This window comes from Morone saxatilis, unplaced genomic scaffold (genome assembly GCF_004916995.1).
Source record: "Morone saxatilis isolate NCDOM2014 unplaced genomic scaffold, NCSU_SB_2.0 Contig11, whole genome shotgun sequence".
Classification (NCBI taxonomy): domain Eukaryota; kingdom Metazoa; phylum Chordata; class Actinopteri; family Moronidae; genus Morone; species Morone saxatilis.
The window spans coordinates 13,334,486-13,349,339 of NW_023339663.1; the positions used below are offsets into that span (position 1 = coordinate 13,334,486).

At 38.3% G+C, this 14,854-nt stretch overlaps 1 protein-coding gene across 1 annotated transcript in view; it reads left to right on the forward strand.

The window, feature by feature from the left end:
- Positions 1–955: 955 nt before the first annotated feature.
- The window catches only part of tub (TUB bipartite transcription factor), an 18,526-nt gene continuing 4,627 nt past the window's right edge, over positions 956–14,854 (forward strand). The window contains exons 1-8 of the mRNA XM_035652058.1: positions 956–1,328; positions 5,851–5,902; positions 7,945–8,107; positions 8,830–8,967; positions 10,570–10,722; positions 12,116–12,237; positions 13,062–13,253; positions 13,599–13,711. Of these exons, the coding sequence (XP_035507951.1) occupies positions 1,291–1,328; positions 5,851–5,902; positions 7,945–8,107; positions 8,830–8,967; positions 10,570–10,722; positions 12,116–12,237; positions 13,062–13,253; positions 13,599–13,711 (971 nt within the window). The 5' untranslated portion in view covers positions 956–1,290. The remainder of the gene's footprint in view (positions 1,329–5,850; positions 5,903–7,944; positions 8,108–8,829; positions 8,968–10,569; positions 10,723–12,115; positions 12,238–13,061; positions 13,254–13,598; positions 13,712–14,854) is intronic.

Genomic DNA, 14,854 nt, shown 5'->3' on the forward strand with positions numbered 1-14,854 from the left:
CCTGAATCCATGTGAATACATAATAGAAATCAGTGCAACACACGGATGATGAAATACAGCCAATACAATTTTGCCTGCAGCCGTTTGTAGGGAGTCAGTAGATGGCAAGATGCTTTCATCTATACCCACAGGCAACAGATTTTATTCCCCCAGTCCCACAAAAGGATTGTTTCAGATGATTTCACGTTCATAAAATCAGCACACGCGTGGATCACACATTTAAAACTAGAGATATTTGTGTGTTGATGGATTTGACATGAATTGACTCCTTGTAAAGCAGTTGTGTTTGACTGTCTATAGATGGACTCCTGAATAACCCTGGGAACACAGTGAGTGATGTGTGTTTGTGTGGTGACAGTGAGGGGCAGCAGACGGAGGGCGGAAGCAGATGTGTGTGAGAGAGGTTCAGCGCTGTGGCACTATCACAGGGCGCCTTTGTCTGGCCGAGGAGAGTGTTGAATTAAAGGCTGTTAACACTAGTCTGCACAGTCATATGCTAATGCCTCTTACTCTGAGAGAATAAATAAATTATGTTCCAGAAAACACATCTGAGTCCCTGCTTTACATGCCTCGTGCAACACAGGCAAAAAAGATACAGAGAGTGTGTCAGAAAAAGAGAGAGAGAGAGAAAGAGTGTGTGTATAGAGTGTGTGTGTGGGGGGGGTGGCAGTATGCAGAAATAGCATAAAAAGAACATCAAAGAGGAGAGACAAAGGGGAATCTCTATAACCTTTTTTGCTCAAGGCTTAGCACTCGATGCTGCTATAGGTGATGCTGCACAAGAGATAACGAGAGATAGATTGGGCAGAGAGGCACGGAGTGAGATTTGGACAGAGAGGAAGGAAGGAACGGGAGGGGAGGAAGGGGGGATTTAAAGGGCAAGAAACGGAGGGAGATTTAGATAGAGCCTACTGAGTGAGAGTGAGGGAAGAGAGCCAGTACAGAGCAGGAGCAGAGGCGGTCGATGGGAGAAGAAGAGAAGAGGAGAGGCATTGACTGGAAGCGCACACATGGGAGAGAAGAAAACGGCTATTTCATGTGCTCGGTGTGCATGACTGAGGAGTGCGGCTGTCTGTCTGGATTGTTAGTCATCTGCTGCCCCACAGCTAGAGGACATACGAAGGAACACAGGCGGGCTGTGGATATAGGGCTGCGTGCAGATGATGAACAGGCGATGTGGGCTCTCTGGCTGTGATTGCTGTCCTCAGACCCCGTAGCCACTTGCACTGGTGCTGTTGCAGGCCGTTAGCCTCACAGTTAGGAAGCAACGGTCAGAGTGATTGATACAGAATGAGCTCCAAGCACTCCTCCGACTGGATCCCCTACAGGTACTGTACCACATTCCTGGGAACACAGGAGAGGGCACAGTGTTCATCTTTTTGAAGCAGTGTGTGTGTGTTTGTGTATCTGAGCGGGTGTTCAGTCATGTGAGTGTCTGACAAGGAGATCACACTGATAATGGTAACATTGAATTGGCACAATAAAAACAAACACTGTGGATGGAAACTGGATTTTATTTTTTCTTTAATGGCATAATATGAACATGACAAATTATGAAGCTCTTTTTTGAATGAATTCCTGGATTTTAGGTCTCAATTTGGTTCACAGACAGAAAAATATTCTCTCTCCTTAATATATAGTTCATGTGTAAAACTGCATATAATGTCATTCAGAAACAGTGTTGTTTTATTGGATTCAAAAGTAGTACTGTCACTGGAATGTCATCATGAATATAGGATGTAGGTCATATAGTACATCACTGAGGAAGTTCCTGCCTTTCGTGTGCAAGTGTGTGCTTTATGTACATGTCTGCATGCATGTGTGCAAAAATGATCTATATTGCATGATGCTGGGAATAGCATTCCAATAATTTGTAGCAGCAACTAACGAAAATGCAAGTGTAAATGACCTTATAGTCTCTTGCTGTGAAACCTATACCTTTAATAAGCTGGTTCTTTCCTCTGATTGAATACCCATTGCCATGGTTCCCTGCTTACTTTGATGCCATTGGCTCACGGTTGCTATAAGTTACAGTGGCAGTCCATGAATTTCAGAATGAGACTGCATCAGGATGACAGCAGAAAGTGATCTGTGTGGAATTTATTTTAAACTTCTGGAAAAGACCAACCTTTAACACGGAAACTGTAAGCTCTTGACAAAAGGAAGGGTGAAATTGATATATTGTCAAAACTGCATTTACAATTATTTTACATTACCTTTTCAGAAAATCTTACCTGAATCCGGTTAATGTAATGCATAGGTTGTTTAATACTGTGATCTGTATTAGTCTTGTCACATTGTGTCAATATTAGCTTTAGTTTTTACTTTCATTACCAAGGTCAGTTTGGGTCTGTGCAGTGCTCATCAGATTAATTTTCTCACAATCAAATTTCACGCTTCGCACCATGCAAATGACAATTAAACATGCTTTTGTGTGCATATTGGATTGTCCTCCGTCGTTGCCGGGTGCTGCTGCAGAATCATCAGCCAATGACTGTCACACATATAAACCCTGGTGATGCACAGAAAACTATTTTAAAAGTGTGAAGAGGAGTCTCTGTGACTGATAACAGTCAAATCCTTCCCTCCCCTGACTGCCAAATTCACTTGTCGCTGGCTGAGTTAATAAAAAATACATTATTTCGGTGTCCAAATCAAACTTTTAATAGTTAGTTAGTTAGTCAGAATCAATTTTTGTTTTTTTGTTTTTGTTAGATCAAAATCAGTCCTGAATTTCACAGCATCATCAGCATGTAAACAGTGTTGTCTCAAACTTGATGTATAAGGGACAGTTTACTGTATAATTTTAAAAATGTTGCTATGTAAATTGTTTATTTTCTACTTTCATAATGTAAAAAAAATATTAATTTACCAATACACTTTAATTTAAATATAGGCATACAGTGTGATGAATCAGAACATTTTCCTTCAAACATAATGAGATCAAAAAGCAAAACAAAATAATTCAAATGCGTTAAAATATAATTTAGATTCTCAGTTTTCATAGAAAAAGAAGGCTCTGCACACAATGCATAAATACAAGCTTTCCTTCATTAGATGTTCACTAGACTTGGTAATGAATGTCTAGTTACCAACATCTTGGCATTATCAGTATATACTTGGGACCTAAGTGTGCACAGCCTTACTTTTTTATATTGGATGTTTCATCCTTCTAGTGTAATTTATTTGATCTTATTAAAACATATTTAATTTTTAATTTTTATTTCAGTGTGTTGTCCAGGTTTTTTCAAACAGGTTTTAAATGCTGTGATGGTTGATGGAATTCAGCTAGTCAGTGTTATGCCTTGTCATTACATAGATAATTTACACCTTGAGTTTCAGTTGCACTGCATTACAGTAAATAAATAGTCAGTCCTTTAACAGAATATAAAGGTTCCTGTAAATCTCACCATTGGTGTGTTCCAGGACAAGAGTGACCAGAGACTCTCAACAATAATGAGCTGTTTGACCTCCACTGGAACAGTTCTGTTTGTGTCATTATCTTCCTGTCTGATGCCTATTCACACACTTGATTACTCTGATTGCAGACATGGAGTGCTTTGTTTGTCTGTACGTCTGACAGAGAGTGGGAGGTAAATACATTTGTATTGCATCTGTGTGGGCTTTTGTTGTCAAACCAGTCGGTAGTGCAGAGATACAGGTAGGCTAAATATTCATTGACTGACCTTACATGCTATAGCTGCAGAAGTGACTATCCAAGATCACTGTTGCATTCAGGATTTTGACAGACGTGTAAGGAGTATAAAAAGGCTCATCAGCCATGAGGACAAACCACCTGTTGGCTTTATTTATCATGCACCAGTAAGACTTAATGGGAAACGAAAACAGATGCAGTTGCCATTAATCAAGCTGAGAGATAACAAATTGACAAGTACAAAATTGACCATTATAACTCTTATGCAAAACTGCAAATGCTTTCTATTTTTATATTGTAACCATCAGCCCTGCAATTACTTGGCAGCATTTCATTATCAACCAGGTTATACATATGTGTACCTATATGGACATATATCATTTGATTGTCAAGTTATTTATACATCCTCAGGCAATATGCATGAAAGGTTTATAGTTGTTGAGAGTAAAACATGGATTTTATAAATAAATGTATTACTCAGAATGTAATAGAATGTAAAATAACAGACTTCATTCATTAAGAACATGCAGAATGATCATTAGGTGCCTGTGTTATAAGCTGTATATATAATACCCTTTAAAAGGCAGACTGAATTAAAAAGGAAAAGGACGTGTAAGTAAAACACATACGCATCTGCATGTAAAAAAGTTAATTTTAGTAATAGTTAAGAGATCTGGAAAAAAAACACATTATAATTTTCTCATTCATCACACATCAGCAGACACCCCCCTCCCATCTTTCATCCTTCTCTTCTGTAGCTCATTGTTTACAGCTCTGATTAGGAACCATTGAGGTTTCTGAGGGGTCTTTCTGAGAAGGAAGAAGAACAGCTACTATTCAGTTGATGATGGTTATAACGGATTCACCAATAATGACACAGTTTCCACTGAAGCTTCAAGAGGGCGATAGCGTACATATTGGAACATACCAAGCATATGGACGGCAGTGAGGTGAATCATGCAGCAGAAGGACTTTGAGAGGTTTCCGTAGATCTTTTGATTTAGTTTTTTCCATTGTGAAAACTGTGGCCTCTGTGAAGCTGAACACAGGTGCCGTTCTTAGTGAATGAAGTAAAAACTTCAACAGCTTTCTTTCTGGCAACAGTTCAATATACTCTGCGGTAAGGAATGTCAAGTCAAGAAGAGTCCATTTTGTTTATATGTAGGCCAAAATCATGAATGTGCCTCAAACAGCTTTACAATCTGTACAGCATATGACACCCTCGATCACGAGACCCTCTGTGTCTGCCTGTCTCATGACAGACGCTGCTGTCCATATGTTCACTGGTACAAGTGTTAAGAAAAACAGTGACAATGTTGTTTGCTGCAGTACGGCTTAATGTCTGTTGACACAGTTGAGGAGATCTGCATATGCACCTCCAGTCACTGTTACTCTTGGTTTTTCAACACCTTCTTGTCACCTTTGCAAAATCTCAGCTGCAACTTTTTAAAGCAATGCAAATGGGAATTGATTTACACCTTTATCAAAGACACTATGACACTGTTAGCTCAGCTGCCCTCTTACCTTTTACACTTACTCTGCAACTGACCGGTGTGATTTTATTGTTGGACTTTGTATCTGAAACTGTATATTTAATCCAAAATTGGAACATTATTTTAACATAAAGTAAATTAGTGAACTGGACAGTGTGGCTGGATATAGTATATTCATTAAGTGCATAAGCAAGTAATCAAAATATATACAAGCTAAGTGCATACACACAAGATAAGGCTTCTTTAAGAAAATCTTTCTGCATATGGTCCTACATTGTTGTGTTCAGTTGTGCTCAAGATAAGAATGCACACAGTATACTCATTGAAAACAAATATGTTAACTGTTTTCCATGAACAGATTTTGCTTGTTTTTCAGGGAATAATGACCCAATGCATTTTAAGTGTGCAGTAGTAAACACAACCATGAGGGTAATTTAGGTTTCGGTGTGGAAACAAAATGTCACAAAATTGCAGCACAAACAAATGTTTCCTGAAATCCACAAGCTTCATTTCCATATATATGAAACTAAAATACAGTCATATCCTGTAAGTGTGGAATGGTCTATTGCAATTTTAGAGTACCAAGTGAATTAACTAAAACAGTTTGGAAAATGTCATTATTATATTATAAACATCATAAACAGTTGAGGAGCATGTTTAACACCGCCACCCTCCCCCTTTTCTTTGCTCTTCTCTTCGTAGTACTTTAGATGATGAGAGCACCAACCTCCGACAGCAGAAACTAGACAGACAGGTGAGTCTTGTGCTGTTCCTCCTGTTGTTCTGATGATAGAGTAACGCAAAGGCAAAATCAATTATAACTGGGCAGTTTTATCATGACACAAACCTCCGCTGCTCCATCACGGGGATGCAAATGGCCAGCTAAGACTTGTTATCTCTCTGAGCTTTGCTCTAATTAGATGGTGTGTATAAGGCCCTTGAAGATTCCAGTCCAATAAATAACATGTGAAAAACCAAATTTTTTTGTGTTTTTCAAATTATTAAACATTGTGTCCATTGGATGAAAAATAGAAATATGTTTCATACTAATAGAATAAAGATAAATGGAAACAGATTGCTCTGTCAGTGCCTGACAAACCTATCTCCCTTTCAAATGATTCGACGTTGTTATAACTTAGATTATAATATTCTTGACATATTATGTACCCAATGTAGCAAGTAATGACTTCAACATTTTTAACAACCAAACAAAGTAGATAAAATAATGTAAAACTGCTTAGGTGTTATATTATACCAACTGTTTTGTTAAAAGGAATTATACAAATAGTATCAGCATCATTTATACTCATTCATGATTTTATGCATGATCAGATTCCTCCTCTCACCGATTTACACGTGTTTCCCTTTCTCTTAACATTTCTGGGCGCGTGGACATGATTTCCTTATTCAGTAATAAAAAACACATTTCTTGCAAAATCATGAGTTAGAGCGATACAAGACCACAGGATCCTTCAATAAAACTGAACTTTGGCAGCTTCACACTCTTCAAACTGTTGTCATTGTTTGTTGCAAGTAACACTGACAAGACAAGCACGCCTCTGCTGCAGTTCAATCATTTTCTGTTCTTTCTGTCTGATGTCCAGCTATTTTTCTGACCCGCTAATATGAGGCAAGTACTCATGTTTGATTCTGTAGTCTCTGAGTACAGAATCAAACGCTCCTGCAGTCTTTTCCTGATTAATCAATGGGAAGGCCTTCCAGGTGGTCTGTTTCACATGCAAGTCAACTGCTTTTCATCCACACTTGAATGGATTACAAATACTATTCGTAAATATCATATCACTTTTTTTTTTAAATTAATTAATAGCCTTATTGATAAAAAATAAAGTAAAGAAATGTTTGGATTAATGACTTATTGGGGCATGAAACTGTATCACATTTAATTTTACTCCTCACTCAATTGATTTCTGTTATTTTAGTTTTTTTTGTTCAGTGTGCTGTAAAAACAAACCATCTCTTTTGATCTCTTAGGGAGCATGTAGCGGTGCATTTCAAACCTTTTATACAAAAGTTTATTTTAAGCACAAAATGCACCTACTGTTATCACTGCCTTGGCAAAGACGTTAGCTTTACGTGGGATACTGTAGCGCTCCAATCCTCTGCAGCTTGCTCCACTAATAGAAACCTTCAATATTTGATGAGCTCTGGTTTGAAGACTTGCATATGGCTGAGAGTTAGCTCAGATGAATGGCTATATCCTGCCTCAGGTCAGGCTATTCAGGCAGCACATCCTTAAACATCTTCAGATTGTTCTCCTGGCTTGACAAATTTATCTGAGACTGTATTATTGCCACTCAGCTACAGTGTGAAGGTAGCTTACAAGAAAACCTGCCAGGGGTCATTAATGATAATCACAAATGATTTAAAATGGAAAACTATTTTGTGTTTTTTATTATGTATGAAGAGTTATCTTTTTCACAAGAAGAGGAGAAGAAATGTTTGCCTCTTGAATATATTAAAATGGCTTACTGGATGAAATTTAGGTGACAATTTTCAGCTACATTATTACCTAATCACTCGGTCAGGCCATTTTTTATTATCATATGCACTCGTTTATTCTTCTCATTACATGTTTGGTCAATATGGCCACACAAATACAGAGGTTGTTCTTCACTGTAGAAATGGGTGCTCACTTCAGTGCCTCTGTATATAGTTTGAACTTAATTTATTCCTTATAATGATGTATAATAGGAAGCTCGGATGTAATTATTCCCTTTATTTCTATGTGGGTGTGTTTGCGTGCATTCAAACACATTCATGAAACCTCCACAACAGAGAGCGCTCCTTGAACAGAAGCAGAAGAAGAAGAGGCAGGAGCCTCTGATGGTCCAGTCCAATGTGGACGGGAGATCTCGCACCCGCCGGACCAAACAGAGCGAGGAACAGGCTCCGCTGGTGGAATCCTACCTCAGCAGCAACAGCAGCACCATCTACCACGGTAAGTAAGACTGACAATCCTCTGCAGCTCTGTTGATTCAGAAAGCTCAAACAGAGCATTTAAGAAAAACATGGATTGAACAAATAAAGATGAATCTGTCTTATATACAGGAAGTATTTGTTCTTGGGCTGAAAGCGATTTTATTCTTTTTTTGTTTTTGTATCTTTTCCCAATTCAAACTGTATGCTACAAGTGGCACAATCTCTAAACAGAAACTAAATAAATAGTTTAATAATAAAAAAAATAAAAGAAACGTTGCTATTATTACTATTTTAAATTAGAGCCCATGTAGAACCAATACAACATACTGTACCATCTATTGCAGGCGCTGGCACTGTGCCGCAAATCTATCAACTCGAGAGCAGAAGCGGTTTTAGGATGGGATTGATGAGGTCTTCTTATCTACACACAGAGACCAGAGCAGCTTACTAATCCCAAATTCTGGGGGCCAGTTTCTGGGCTCAAGGCCACGAACTGACACATTCATGTAGAGAGAAGCGAAAATATATTGACAAAATGTTTTTTGGCTAATCTTCTGATGGAAAGAAGGGGAATAATGACCTTATTATCATGAGAAGAAAAATACTGCTCTGTATTAACTATTATATAGTATAAAAAATGTTATTGTCTGCAAACGTAATATTTCCAAATTATTTTTTGCCCTTGCCAGTTCCATTTATCTCATTTTCTGTCCCGCTGGTCCTCTCCATCCCTGTGTTAAGTGCAAGAAGCTGAACAGGAGGAGGTGAAGGTGATAGCGGACACGCAGCCGCCTCGCTCAGCCAAAAAGGGCAAAGCATCGGCCAGCTCTACTCCACAGACAGGCAGTGACAAGAAGGAGAGGAAGGGGAAGCACAAAGGTCAGTCTGTCAATATTAAGACAAATGGGTAGTCAGACAGTGTGACAGAGTGAAAAATATATATAACTGAGATGAATGAACAGGCAAAAAAAAACTGACAGACCGACTGAATTAGAGAAGAGGTGGTCAGAAAAGTTAAAAGTCGACAAAAAATACAAAATAGACTGTAGATATCTACAGTATAAACACACTAAAATACTGTATGTATTGTTTTTTGTCAAATTAAGAATTAAAAGATATTGTTTTTGGTCTTTATGTATTCATGTTTGAGAACACAGCAGATTTAAGTCATCAGAAGCAGACGGTATGAAAGAGAAGAGGCAAAATCCTTATTATCCAGCAGCTGCAACTGTCTATTCAAGCCCTCTTTGCAGTCCTCAGATAATAGTTTGCTTGCCGATTTTTGAAGCCACATCTGGCAACAAACACAGCCAGTGTAGCTGCCCTCTTAGCCACCGCTGCAGTGCCATGCTTGTCAGAGCTCAACTGTCTGTAATGATGTATGACAGTCTGAGTGCTGTCAGCCTGCTGACACACCACAAGTAGAGACATAAATTAGTCTTTAGATGGTAGAGGAAAACTGAGTGTTGAAATGGTGTATTCAACTTTACTTTGATTGGTCCCCTTTGCTTCAGCATTCAGAGTATGTTATTCCAGACTGAACTCTAAACACAAAAACATTATTGCAGAACAATAAGGAACTGATCAAGCAAACTCAACCTTTGTATATACACATTTCTGACATTACAGATGTTTATCATCTGATCTAGCGCAATATAGTAGATGCTCATCTTTGGAATGACTTTGTCCCAGAAAAGAAATGTATGGGATCCCACTGGGGTAAAAGATTAATCAGGTCAATAGCACCAAACTCACCACTGATGGACCTGTCTCACTCTCTCTCTGTCTCACTCTCAACCACAAGCACAAAGTTTCAGGAGAGATATTTTACCCAGCACATACTAATGATATTGACTAATCTGTCAGAATCAGTCATAAATATGTCAAAAAATGTGTCCATGCACTTATATTTCTACAAATTCAGTGTCTGATGAAACAGCATGTCTTCATTGTTGAAATTCAATGTAATTCCATAAAAAAATCCATGCACATCTTTGAAGACAGGCAAGAAGGGGCAAGGGGCCACACTAGAAACCAACTGATTAGACTATCTAACAATTGTGTTATACAAAAATATATTTCATTATAAGCAACACTGCACCAAATCTGGGATTTCCACAAAACAACCGGCACTGCATTTAACATTGAACTGTGCTTGAATGCCTGGAGCTGCACCGACATAATGTTCTTCCTCTTACACATTAGAAGCTAATTTAATTGTAAAGACAGTTAGGGAAACAATTACTTAAGGCATAAGAACAGAGCACAAAACACCCCCACATTCATCAAAGCGCAGATGTAGAAATGTTATCACATTTACTCAGGCAAGTATTGACTGCATGCCTGATTTGTAGCTTTTTTATGGTAACTACTGCCTTTGTTTTACTTTACTGTGATCCATTTGGCCATTCACTCTACGCTAACATGAGATTTTGGAATTGTTCTGATGGAGTTTGTTCTTGTGGGATTGTGGCTCAGCAGCGATCGATGGCCTGGCATCCCAGCAGGATGACAGTCAGATCCAGATCCTGACAGTGGGTCACAACACCACAGAGGAGGGCGAGGCAGAGCCTGTCATGAGCTGCACCCAGTCACAGAGTAAACAGGATCTGCGCGTCACCATGCTCAAGAAAGGTACTGTCAGCGTTCAAGAGAGATTCTTTCACTGCATCTGCAACAGCACAACCACGAGTCCATATTTACACCCACGACATTCTGGTCCACTGCTGTGGCGTGTTGGTAGGAGGGTGAAACACACTGAATCATGTTAGAACTTGCAACTGCAAATAGAAATCCCATTTTAAGAACCAGCGTCTGAATGATATAATTCAGACACTAATGTATGACACTGACATATTTTTCTGTCACCATAATCTTTGTTTCTAAAAACAAAAGAGTTACTGTAAACACTGATTACTAGTACACTCATTCATTATTCCTTACATAATAAACAATAGTCTTTCTTTTTAGAAAGCTTTTGGATACTTACTGTGTAAATCATAATTTTTTGTGCCTTCACTGACTGTACAGTGTTGTGTAACAGTTATTTACACATCCAGTGTGAGATTTTTACCAAAAAGTAGTGTAAAGGCTATGGATACTATTTATTTTGTTTCTTGATGAATTTCTGAGAATAATATATAGAGCATACACTATACTCTACACTCTGGACACTAATAAAATGGAAGAGGATAAATATAGTGCGCCACATTGCAAATAGACAGTCATTTTGGGACATAGCTACAGGTTTTGTTTGTTTTGTTTTATTTTAGCAATAGTAGAAACAGATTTTGGAAGGAAATCCATTATTAGATTTTGGACTTTAACATGAAGAATGACAGTAACATTTTGGCTATGTTCATATAAATATTGTTACTTTCTTATAATGACACAATAAGTTACTCTTTCAACTCATTACATTGCTTTTATAGTAGGGTAATCACCCTACCAGGCGTTACCCATGACAATAATTAAGGCACTGTTCCATTCAGTGTAGCAGAGCCTTTCCAGTGAGCCAACATGCACAGTAGCAGCATCCCGACTCTGTTTGACCTGAATGGAACAGGACTTTAATTAGTAGCATTGGTAACACCTGTAGTTACCCTACTATTTCATTCCAAAATGGTTGCTGTGGAAAATATTTATTTTCTGGTTATTTCTTTGCTAAATCAAATACCTGGCAACAACCATGTCCTTATTATGCAGGGCTATAATTTGCAACTTAACACTAGATAAGCAATTCCTTTTCATATTTCCAGAGAGCTTAAAACACAGCCTCAAGTGGACCAGCTTGAAATGTAGTCTTCAGTCACAATATTGTTTGGCACCAAATAAGTAACATTATACCTCCTTAACATAGATGTCCAGTCATCTATCTCTCAGTCGAGAAACAGTCACTATTAAGTGTATAACTCACAATGCCTGACAAAGTAATGTATTACAAGAGATGATTGACAGTACTGCTTACAGCTTTTTGTGATACCAATTAACAGCAGTAACACCTCTTTTTTTTCTTTTGTCTGTGAAGGTATATCCAGCAGTATGAATTTTGATGAAGAAGAGGATGACGAAGATGAAATTAGCTCCAGTTCCTCACAGCTCAACAGTAACACGAGACCAGGCTCTGCCACAAGCAAGAAGTCATGCAAGGTAAAAATGTTCACAGTATAAAGGTTCACAGCACACATTTATACTCTTTGCATAATGTGTCTTTATTCTGCCCAGCAACCCAGTGATTAGATTCTATTTTGTGGCTCAGCTTGACTCCATTTAAAAATTGTGTGTCATGGCTGAAAGTACAGTAATAGACCTTACAAAGTTAGTCCAGTTGCCTTTTGGCTTTTCTTTTTTCTTCTACAGATAATATTGGAATTATTTGGTACTTTTGCTATTTCTGGCCTGCCATTTATTTACACAGATGTCATCTCAAAGTAATTTTGCTGTGCATGTTACAATGCAGATGATACCGCATGCAGGTGGTGGAACAATAATCTAATATGAACACCTTATGCGCCTCTTGGAGTTTGAAAAGAACAAGCTGTTATTTTCTATGAGTGTAAGCACTGTGCATGTGCAATTTATGTAATCAAACACACTATTAAGAGAATGTGTTGTTGGCTGTTATTTTGCATACTTCTGAACACTTGAAATCAACAAGCTTTCCAGGTGTGATAATGGATGACTCAGGTCTCTAACCCTCTTTAAAAAAAACCTCTTTGCAGCATCTGTACTGGCATTGTACTTACGATAACCATCATCTCATTCCACTCTTATCTTTCCCTTCAGTCAACTCTGTCTTCCGTCTCTACACCAGATCCTTATTTTAGACACTGTGTGCTCATTCTCAGTCCCAGTGGGCGATTTGATCTTCAGACTCATTTCTCTGTTCTAATGAAAGTCAACTCTAATACATCACTTACTAGTCCACAATCTGACGAGGGGTCTTGCCCTGTGTGGGCTGTTTTCACCAGCAGGAGGTAGCATCAGCACCCACCCCGCCAGTCAATGAACCTGCAATCGATGTAGATGACCTTGAGGAGTTTTCTCTGCGACCTGCACCCCAGGGGGTCAGAGTGAAGTGCAGAATCACCAGAGACAAGAAGGGCATGGACAGAGGCATGTATCCCACCTACTACCTTCATCTGGAGCGAGAAGACGGCAAGAAGGTGAGAAGGGTCAGGGAGCGGATACAGTGTTGCTGTAAACAACAGCAGAATTTATCATTCTAAACACCTGCAGAGTATCACACATCGTGGAAACTTTGCAAATTTAACTATTGTGCAACATTTCTGTAAGGTTAACTTTAGTGAAAGATTTAGTAAAAAGAGTGCAAAGAATTTCTTTAAGACACCCTGTTTTTCTCTGGTAAACACTGTGTATAATGTAAAATATATAAAAGACACAAAATATACAATTGTTTCATAGCTTTAAGCTGTGTGTACAAATAAAGTATAGTCTTTAAGTGTATTTGTGAAGCTCATATTTTTGGTTTATGGCTTGGCTTGTCACAGGTGTTCCTGTTAGCTGGCAGGAAGAGGAAAAAGAGTAAAACATCAAATTACCTCATCTCCATTGATCCAACTGATCTGTCTCGAGGTGGAGAGAGCTTCATTGGTAAACTGAGGTAAGTCCACATCAAAAGTTATATTCACTGAGGAATCATGTGTTGTAGATTATTCCTTATTTAAATACTTTGTTTTAGGCCTCATATTTAGTGTTGATACAATTTATTTAATAATATTAATGGCTATTTAATCTAACTAGAATACATTTCCATGTGTAAATAACTGAAATACATTTGGAGCACCATTCCTTCATTCATAAATTCTTAGTATCTACTAAGGAATGATTAATTAACAAATCAGGATCTAAATGGTAATTTATGAATACTTGAATAGCACATTTATATTGTTACCCACACCATTTAGTAGAAGAACTTAATGTCCTGTACTCTTTTAGCTAATGAAAATGTATAATTTGGAAAAACATCTATATACTTTTCTCATAAATATACATTAGCTGTAAATCACCGTAAGGCCACAGTAAGATTGGTAGGAAGTGAGTAGTGGCATAATCTTTAGAGACAGCTTCAAGGCTGTGTTAGTGGCTCCATGGAAACTCCTGGGGAGTTTAATCAAATATGGCTCTGTGCAGCCTTTAATCTTCGGAGCTGGCCTGACCATTGGTCGATCCACTGCTCAAACCTTTGCAATCACAATCTCACTTGATTGATGGAGATCTAAATTTAAATGAACAGTGACCTTTCATCTAGTGCTTCTCAAGAGTCCCCCTCAAGGACTAAATGAGGTATGGCCTATCAGAGGTATACATTCAGTTTCAAGCTGTGGCTTTGAAAAACCATTGTGAAAGCATGCTACTTATCTAGAATGCATCCAAACAAACCACTACAGGCAACTACTGGGTTACTGGTTGCTCTGCCATTTGGATGAAAGCTACAGTGGTGGAAGTCAGTCATTCATATTAGTATGTATATGACTGAGAAACACAACCAGAGCAAAATAAGCATCAGATGTGTCATCAAAAGGTCATGATGTGAGAATAACTCACCTGTGTGAAGTTATGGTGAATTCCCACCATGAATACTTGCTCATGGTGAAAAGTGCCCTTAGATTTGACTTGCTGTACAGTGTAGAAATGACCAGTAAATACTATTACATACTGTGAAAAATCATCAGAAAGTGTAAAGGCTTGCAGAAAACATCTGTGCACTGTGTGGGGAAGCAATTTATTCTCCTGTACAGCACTT